Source organism: Echiichthys vipera (genome assembly GCF_963691815.1).
Source record: "Echiichthys vipera genome assembly, chromosome: 11".
Classification (NCBI taxonomy): Eukaryota; Metazoa; Chordata; class Actinopteri; order Perciformes; family Trachinidae; genus Echiichthys; species Echiichthys vipera.
In genome coordinates, this window is record NC_139836.1 from 17139953 (window position 1) to 17149952 (window position 10000).

Consider the following 10000-nt stretch of genomic DNA (forward strand, 5'->3'; position numbering starts at 1 on the left):
TATTTATGTGACATTCAAAGCGCACTGAAACACAATAGCCTTTGGCTAAGCCGATTCTACGGCAGCTAGCAGAAATTATTCACAGCCTACACAAGGGCATGCATGCATAGACACACACACACACACACACACACACACACACACACACACACACACACACACACACACAAATTCACCGGTTGATCATATGTTTTCCCTGCCGCAGGCGGCTGAACCGTAATCAACTGCAGCAGCTTCCTGAGTTGCTGTTTCAGAAGAACCCTGCTCTGTCTCGACTGTAAGTACATTCACTTTTTTTTTTACTTCAATCGAGCATACATTTTTTCTTCTCTGTTGGTGCACACGCCAGCTCTCTTTGTCTTTTTCTTGATTATGCAAGCCACCAATGTTGCTCAGAAATTGTATGTGCTACAACAATATACTGCACAGCATGGTTTCAATAAGTGTGATTAAGTGCTTCAGTTTGGTTTAAACACAATTAAAGTGCAATTGAGCTTCAATTGCACTTTGCTGGAATTCCATCAGGTCTCATTAACATACAGACTTATTAGGTGAAGTGTGTGAAGTGTACACTGTGATTTCCACTGTAAGTCAAAATTAACTGGATGAGTGGAAATCTGAGTTCTTTGTACATCGTTGGGCCATTGTGCCAAGTTATCTGCAGTTTCTCTGATGCTAGTCCGTCTGTAAGAGAATCCACTGATGGAGTTGGTGTGACACTGGGACTAGAACTAAGGGCCACACTGGACTTTGAACTATGCTCAAGGTGAAAGGATGTCTGCAGTACTTAATGAGGTAGTTTTATGTCACAGGAGAAGTCCCCAAAGCTCGCTCTGCCACTGGACTCCTATACCTCCGTCATGAGAATGAGATGTGTCATCACAGTTTTCATTTGGTTTCCAATTTTTAAGGCCAATCTCATATTGCCTCACACCCACACATCCTTACACCCGTACCCCATGTAGTGAGACAATCCCACAGCAATGCTAAACTTTTATTCCCATCTGCAACAAGGCTCAATGTTTTTTTCTTCCCTTTTTGGGATAGTGTCCCTGTTGATCATTCCAGCTCCCATTATTCCAGTTCGGATTACCTGAAGCATCTGGGAATAATGAAACAGTGGGACATGGAAAAATCATTTCCCTCCCTTCAATCCACATAGTGGTACTACTAACCCATGATCCTGGCCTCAGCCCTCCATCTGTTTATGTTGCTTTTGATGTTTAACACCATCTTGAATCTATCTGTCACTTCCTCGCAACTATCTCCTCACGTCAGCTATCATTATGCCAAAACCAACCTGTAGGGCTTTAGGGCAAAGCCTCATCCATTGGGGGCAAGGCTTGTGGCTTGCTTACACTGAGCAGCAATGACTTGTCTGTCTAGCTGGAACAGACACAGAGCAGACTGAAGCCTTCCAGACCAGCGGATGGCCTTGAACAAGCATGATTAGTCCATCTGGAGCATCGGGCTCGCCAACAGCCAGAGGATTGTGCTAACACAGCTCCCCTGTTTTATCCAATCTAACTTCACGCTCATTATTCTAAACCTAGCGCTGGCTTTTCTGCCACGTTCTGGAGAATGAGACTTTGTTTAACATTGCTTAATCGATTCACTATGTTTCTGTGTATACACTCATTTGTTCTTTATCCTTGGCTGGATAAAAGAGAACCGTAATTGACCTTGACGTTTTGTAGGTGTCGAAGTGCCGTACATTCTTTAGCAGTTAAAACAAATGTACAATCCAGGGCAGTGTAACCGAAAATCATGCAATCTTTCTGGTGCCTGTGTTTGATTGACATTTGCTACTTTTTCTAGTGCTTGTTAAAAATTAGGTCTAGTAGTGTGGGATCATGAGTTGCAGGAGAAGACAAAGGTTTTCCCTAATGTGTTTCTTAACTCCTGAGCGGTGAGTCTGGGCCACACTGTGGGTTCTGGTTCCAGTCTGATGCGGTTAGGTTACAGCCTTGTCTCGCTCCCGCCAGCAGCTTTTAATGGACTTAAAAGGTTCTTCGCTCCCAGAGGAAGATTTTTTACGCTATTTAATTGCGTGTGTGTGTGTGTGTGTGTGTGTGTGTGTGTGTGTGTGTGTGTGTGTGTGTATGTGTGTGTGTGTGTGTGTGTGTGTGTGTGTGTGTGTGTGTGTGTGTGCGTGCATGTTTCTGAGGATGACAGAGAGAGAGAGAGATGGAGAGAAAGAGAGTCTATGGTTGCGTATGTGTGTGTCTTTGCACTTGTTCAAAGTGCTCACCAGGGCTTGTTAGGGTCTGCCTTTATGATCCTAACAAGAGAGGTTAATGTGAAAGCCCGCTGCCCTCAGGTGGAGCGCTAACCCAGATGGTTTCTCTTCTCTTGGACGCAGGATTAATTGCCCCCATCCCTTTTTCTATACCTTTACCACTCTTCCTCTGCATCTCTTCAACTCCCCTCTTTTTTTCTCTTTTGGCTCATTCTGGAAAGAGGGTCTGAGGAAAGGCTTTGTACAACAAAGTGGCTATTTGTCTTAGACACCCTGCTGAGAGGACAAACAGAAAGAAGAGCGTAGGGGATGGAGGAGGGAGGGATAGCCGATGAGATCGCTGCTCTCATTAAAACTTTTGAGGAAAAGCTAGCTGAGTTAATAAAAGGCTGTTGGTTAAATGACCTGATTTGTGGGGAGTTTTTAAACACTTGACTCCCATGCTGTCATTAAGCTAATGGGGTAATGAGTTTCCACTACAAAGGGAAGATGGAGAATTAAAGCAAGTGTTCTTGTTATTGCTAGAACACAGATGGCTATCAAATAAACCTACTAAACTTACTGAGAACAAATTCATATCTAAAAATATTACATTTTTTCTATCTTTGCAAAAATCTTTCCAATTCTCAAATCTTAGTTGATTGAAAATGTACAAAAAACAGAGAATTGAGGTTGTGCACATATTTAACAAAGCTATGTGCTCTGCTTTCTGTTCTGAGAGTCTACCTCTTTATCTACAGCCTAGCTCCTCTGTCCCTTCCCATGCCTGCGAGATACCAGAGACACTGATGCATGAGGGGCAGAGCAGAGATAATTGGAATTGATTAGAGATGATTAGAGATAGTTAGAGTTAGTTAAAGCTGCCTGTGATGGATGGCATGGATGAGAAGGCATGGGAACAGCGGCGCAGAGGTGAGAGGCGCTGCACAGTGAACAATAACAGTGAAAATAGAGTTGCATTCATCACTGTTAACGACCTGTTGCCCCCCCAGCCCACCACCTCTGACTTCTCCTCATCCCACTTCCACTGCACTTTAGATCTGTAATCTACTCATCCATGTCTGTAATTAGTGTATTTTCGCAGTGGGAGAGCAGGAGGAAGGAAGGACCACAGGATGGAGGAAAAAAGAAAAAGAGGCATAGGTGAGCAGAGCTGGAGGAGTGCAGAGCAGTTAGCCTGATAGCTGGCCCCGGGGAATAGCATCTGGTTTGAGCTCAGGATGGGGGGTTGAGGGAGGAGGAGGTGAAGGGGTGTTTTGCGGTTTTTGATTACCGTGTTGCTCATTGCTGCCACTAACAAATGCCGGCAACAACACAGGCTTGTTTGAAGGGGTGTAGCTTTCATTAATGGCTAACGCGCGGTATATCACGTGATGGGGTGAGGGGATGGTTAAGAGAGGTTTTCCCTTGTGTATCTCCCCGGGAGATATGGAGGAGGAGTTGGTAGGAGGGGAGGGTGTGGTAGTACCTGCACTACAGGGGAGCCGAGGAAACCCTGGCAAAGGATTGGAGACAGGATGTCACTCTTCTCTAAGATCTTTCATTACTGTGTCAATGCTTGACGACGGGTATACTGATATACACAAACCCTGAACACATGTGCTGAAATACTGGCTGGGTGACACACATGCATATATGCACAAACACAAGAGAGAGAAAAAGAGGGAAAATGTAAATAACATTAATTAGACACAAACACACACAGAATAACACTATAATTACATCTCTGTACGCTAATGCGTTGATGGCAGGCACACACAAGGGATTGCGTTCTTTATATGGCTTTGACTGTAGATAAAAGAGCGGCTTCAACTATGTGTTGATGCGGAGCTGACTGTTCTGTGTTTGTGTTGGAGGGATGCTGTGTTTTCTGTTTGTTGATCGCTTGATGCTTAGGGAACGGTAGCTCAGTGTGAGAAGAAAGAATTGTTTGTGGGAAGGAGATCTAGAATAAATAATGTGCACTATCATTAAACCTATAAATCATCTCTCTGTCCCAGTATTCCCACTTGTTTTTGACTGTTACCATTCAATACAGTATTTTTCCGCCTTTTCATTTGCTGCAGATTGGTTGGCTTGTAAATTCGCTCTGGTGTTCCAAGACTTTTTGTGCCACAAAGCCCGCAAATTAACTCTTTCAACTTTTGACTTTTTGTGTATGACTGGCTGAAAGACAGACATGAATGTGTTTTTTTTCTCCTCATGACTGTTTGGATGTGTTTGTACTGCACTGTGTGTGTGTGTTTGTGTGTGCATGCATGTGTGTCTGGCAGGCTGTTAATGGTCCAAGCTGGTCGTTTCCTTTTCTTTGTCTCTGCTTATGAATGACCTGCCTTGACGTGCTAGGTCTCTCTTGCTCCCTCAGAGGACCGCTTGGGCCCCCGCTTGGCAGCAGTCCCCATGGCAACCTGTCTTCATCAGGAGGTTTCTGTGCCATTGATGGCAGCCATCCTGATTTCTTGACTGCGGTTTGTCTGACACTAAGTAAACATTGACAGCAGAGACTTTAGTGAGTAAAGTTCACTTTCGATACAACAAGAACAAAATACCTATCCTGACTCATCAAATGACATCTAAGAGGGGCTCAATGGAAACTGATTGGGAAAGGGCATGCGCTTTAACATCACATAACATACCTGGCAGATGATTGAATGAATCATTTGTCTATCAAGCTCTCGCTGAATAGTAGAGAAAACATATTTTCCATCGAGAAAAGCCTTCAGTGCCGTTCTCTTCTTTCAGTGAAGAAAAACTCTCCAGTTCAGCATCTAAGCTAACCTCTATTGAAGCTGCCATTGTTGTTTTGAGCAAGTGGTCACATTTGCCGCCTCTCGTTAATTCACCCCACACCCTCCACCCTCATCTGACAGTAGTTCCTGACAGGATGCTGATTGGCCGGATGTCTTCTAGACTAAATACAAAGGCATTTCTTGGAGCCTGGCAAGACTTTCGTGTGAATGCAATTCTCGCGTGATTTTGTGTTATCACAAAAATCTGGTTGCTGTGCATGCATCAGAGAAACTGGCAAGTTCACAGGAAATTATGGTTTCTTTATTCACTTACTACCAGCGGTATCTACACTCACAGTTTTGGTTTAGTTAATACAGATTATTAAAATGTCCATTTCTGAGTGTTGTGGTATCGTCCGTGGAATAACCAGAGTAACAAGGATGTTTTTGGAACCGGATGCAGTTGCTGAATTCCTAAAATGTGAGTTTGCAATGTTGTTAGCACCACCAACAAAAATCTCAGTCACACTGAGGGAGAAGTCAGAGACAGAAAAACCTGGATGAATAAAACCAAAACTATTTGCATGTCTATATGCAGCTTTTTCCTAATTTGGGTGAACTGTGTAGATGCAGGGCTAGTTAAGGTTTTGTAGGAGTATGAAATACCTGACCTGGCGGCCAACTGCAAAATACCAGGCAGGCCTTAACTCCTCGCCCCTGCCCCTCTTCCTGCCCCTGTCCTTGTCAGCTGGTAAAAGTGGCTTTTATGGCTTGTCGCTGTTTTCTTTACGAGTCGAACCGTGTGTGAGACAGTAATGCAGACCAAACCATGTGAGGAGAGCGGAAGCCAAAAGGGGGTAATTTAAAAACCACTCCGCCATCTGAAATATTCACAACCACAGCACTAGGGGAGTAAGAGAGAAAGAAAAAAAAGTAGACAGAATATGAAGACAGAAAGTCAAAGAAGAGCGAGTGAGACAGTCAGAGGTGCAAAAGACGGCAGCAAAGATGTGGCGAAAGCAGGAGAGAAACAGCGGTGTTTATATTTACTAACGATTCTGTGTCCTTCCTCATGAATAATTGATCAGATGGATCGAGGCTTGTTAAATATTCACACTAAAGCGCTGGGACATCAGTGCTGTTTTGTGTGTGTCCAGCGTCTGGTACACACTGCTCTACATACTCTGATGCTCTAAATATTCGTACAAACAACCCAAGTTCCTCTGCCATGACCCTCTCAATCATACACGTGTGTGTGTGTGTATATGTGGGTGTGTTTGTGTGTTGTCTTCACATTGGGGACTGGCCTGGTCATTATGAATTGATACGCCATGAATAAGACATCACAGTGTGGTCTAGATCCGTCATGAGTATACACACACAGGGATTTCAACTTGCGTAGCTGCCGAAGGAGGACTCCTCCTCCTCCTCCTCTCTGTGCCGCTGCCCACACTTTGCCTCTGCGACGGCTGGCTTCGCCTGGTCCAGATTGAAACTGACACACACAGGAGGCAAAGACTGCCCTCATGTCCTCACACACACATGCACAAACACACACATATACACTCACTCCTTGAAATCTCCAAGTGGGAGCCTGTGGAATGCTGTAATTCCGGCCAGGAATAACAACCCATATATCGCTAGTTGGGTCGTCCTGCTTGTGTGTGTGTGTGTGTGTGTGTGTGTGTGTGTGTGTGTGTGTGTGTGTGTGTGTGTGTGTGTGTGTGTGTGTGTGTGTGTGTGTGTGTGTGTGTGTGTGTGTGTGTGTGTACGAACACATGCTAAGTGGACGTGTGTGTGCATAATGGCTCTGTACAGTTGAGCAGCATGGAGTATGAGTGCAGCCATCAGAATGAAAAATTCAGCTCATTCATCACATGCTTAATGGAGTGCAATCTCCCCTCAATAGGTGTTTCCCTCACTCAGTGCATCTGTCCATCTCGTTACGGTTCGGTTCAAGATCTGGGGCTTCGATCAACAATATCTGCTCTGGATCATCATGTGGAAGTGTCGTGTGTGAGGAGCTTAGCAGGAAGAATACAGTGTCTGTGTGTAATCTCTAGTTATGAGCTGTTAGGGTCTGGACTTGAGACTCTGGAGCTCAGTGTTGGAAGTAACCCAAGCATACCCAAACACAGCCTCTCCGCCCTTAAGCAGTGAGGGGACAGGGGGATCGAAGCCCCTTCCCAGCATCCTCCTGAGCAGGAAGCAGGAAGAAGCAAACTACCCACACATGCGCATGTGTTACCCAACACACATGCCTGACAAACCCGCACGCATACGCTAAATGGTTGTTCCAGCCCTATCCTGTGGCCTCCGGCTCTGTCTCTGATTCTGAGATTTAAAAAGAACAAACAAACAAACTGCAGGGCAAATTATGCCTTCTCTAACACACACACACACACACACACACACACACACACACACACACACACACACACACACACACACACACACACACACACACACACACACACAACATACACATGCAATCACACAAATGCCACTGCACACAAACTCTGCCCACCTCCTGCTGATTTGCTGCTGTAGCAACCAATGCCCTGCGGAGGCTCGGACTCGGGCTGTTTACCTTTTCTGAGTGTAGTGGAAGACACACAGAAACACAAAGAATTGGGAGGTGAAAAGGTTCAAAAAGAGACTCATATTTTCTGAACGAGATCTGATCCAATTGCTTGGGAAAAGTGTGGTGTAATGGATGGAAAGAGACTTTGGGATTTTAAGTTGTGTGTGCATATATAATTATAGGCTTTAGATGCATCCCTTTATCCTCTGGAAGGAGAGTCTTTGGTTGAACTCTTTCCTCTTCCCTGTGTGTGTGTGTGTGTGTGTGTGTGTGTGTGTGTGTGTGTGTGTGTGTGTGTGTGTGTGTGTGTGTGTGTGTGTGTGTGTGTGTGTGTGTGTGTGTGTGTGTGTGTGTGTGTGTGTGTGTGTGTGTGTGTGTGTGTGTGTGTGTGTGTGTGCTCCTGGCTCTGTCTCCTCCCTGTCTGCGGTGAGCAGGTCCATTCTTTGGGCTTTATACTTAGCACACCTCCAGGCCTTTTGTTTGTGAGACTCCACTGGTGCTGCCACATAGCAGCTGAACTTGCAAACTTGGTGACTGAGCGTTTAACTGTACAAAGACAATGCCTTAAGGGTTAATGAGGCTGAGATGGTGTAGGCTAATGGTGAAAGAAGTGAACCTGGCAACAGGTTTGCTGGTGCGATCAGGTAGTTGAATAAAAGGTAAAGTGAATTAGGCCAATTTTGTCTTTTTGCAACTGCTGTTGAGGACCACACCTCCCTCATACAACTCTGATAGAGCTGCTAATTGACTTTTTTAAGATTATTTTTTTGCAGTTTTTTAAGCCTTTATTATATAAGACAGACAGGAAATGGGGTGATAGAGGGGGAGACATGCAGCAAAGGGCCGCAGGTCAGAGTCAAACCTGCGGCTGCTGCCTCAAGGACCTTCAGCCTGTTTACATGGGGCGACTGCTCTAACCACTCAGCCATCAGCCACCCCTCAAGACACATGTCAAGATTTTTATCGTGTTTGTAAACAATTCACTGCTGCAAAAATGGGATCACCCTCTAAATCAGCAGTGCATCAAATTCAAAGCAGAACATGCATTGAAGTTATCTGTTAATAGATCATATACAAACATTAAACACCTCAAATTCCACTTTTCCTTTTGTTTTGTTTTAAACTTATGGCACCAGGCTGATCACCAGGCACCCTGACTTTCAAACAAACAAACAAACGTTACTCTGAGTCATGTTAACACTTTAGATCAACCTGTTTACCCACTGATTATTCACACTGATGAGTTATGTATGCATATGAACAATGTGACTGGAAAATAAAGTTTAAACATGCATCTATTTAAACTTAATTTAAATGTTGAATCCCACCACAACCTTTGATCCAGTGCCTCTGTGCTCTGCACTCTCTCCACAGCCATCCTACTTTCTCAGTAAACAAAAGACACTTGTCTGCTTAGATAAGTGGACGGCCCTCTTTCCAGTAAAAAATACATATTGAGTCGTGCAGGTCCGGAAGCATAGCAAGGAGGAAAAACTGTACAAATGCCTGTCTGTTTCCAATATTTTCTCCCTCTCACAATACTGTCCCGCTGGCAACACAGCATGAAGCAGTGATCTCATTAGCCCCAGAGCGTATGTGTATGACCACTGTGGAGATATTTTGGTAAAAAAACAAAAAAAAAACAGTATGTTTTCTCTGTGCAAGGGGTGTCTTTCCTTCTTAGCTTTGTACAGTACAACAGGAAACCGTTGGGGGATGGAATCGATTCCCTCACCCTGCTGTTTCAACTAGGAGCATACACATGTCTGCCACACCCAAGCAAAGCTTCCAGAAATGAGTGCTAAATCTGAGATGCACCAGATCTATGTGTGTGTGAGTGTGTTTACCTGTTGTGCTTTGCAGCAGGGCATGCAGTTACACAAATCTGACACCTCAGAGGAGGGAAGAGGCATTGAGTATTGATTTGAGAAGGAGGGAGTCACAGAGAGATAGGAGGCACAGTCGGAAAGCAGAAAGGTTGAAAGAGAGAAGCGAAACAAAGGTGTGGCAGGAGAGGAATATAAAGCATCTTTTGGACTCTTTTCGTACTATGGATATGCTATTTTACATTTGGTTTATTATTTATACAGCTTGGAAAGTATTTTCCCCCCTTGTAAACTTTAAATTGTTTTTTTTAAGTAATTTAAAATCCCTAGTGTAGTGCTGCAATTCAATCAAGTAAATAGACAGAGAATGAGAGGAGTGGAAAGTGGGTAAAATGAGTTAGAGGGCAAGAGAAGGACCTGAAAGTGACAGACAGTGCCTGGGAAGCAATAAATAGCGCGAGGATGGAGTAAGTGGTGTTGGCAGATAAAGCAAGAGAAAAAAAAGAGGCAGAGAGAAGAAAGATTGGCCTCATCTGTAGACTTTGAAAGGATTCTCATCTCTTCTCATCTATGTGGCCGTGCTGGGAGACAGAGAGGGAGAGAGAGCCAGGGGCACCTGCAG

General features: G+C 44.5%; 1 protein-coding gene across 1 annotated transcript in view; it reads left to right on the forward strand.

The window, feature by feature from the left end:
- Positions 1 to 10000, forward strand: part of slit1a (slit homolog 1a) — a 98363-nt gene that overhangs the window by 16852 nt on the left and 71511 nt on the right. Inside the window, exon 4 of the mRNA XM_083923394.1 lies at positions 206 to 277. Coding sequence (XP_083779520.1) covers positions 206 to 277 — 72 coding nt within the window. The remainder of the gene's footprint in view (positions 1 to 205; positions 278 to 10000) is intronic.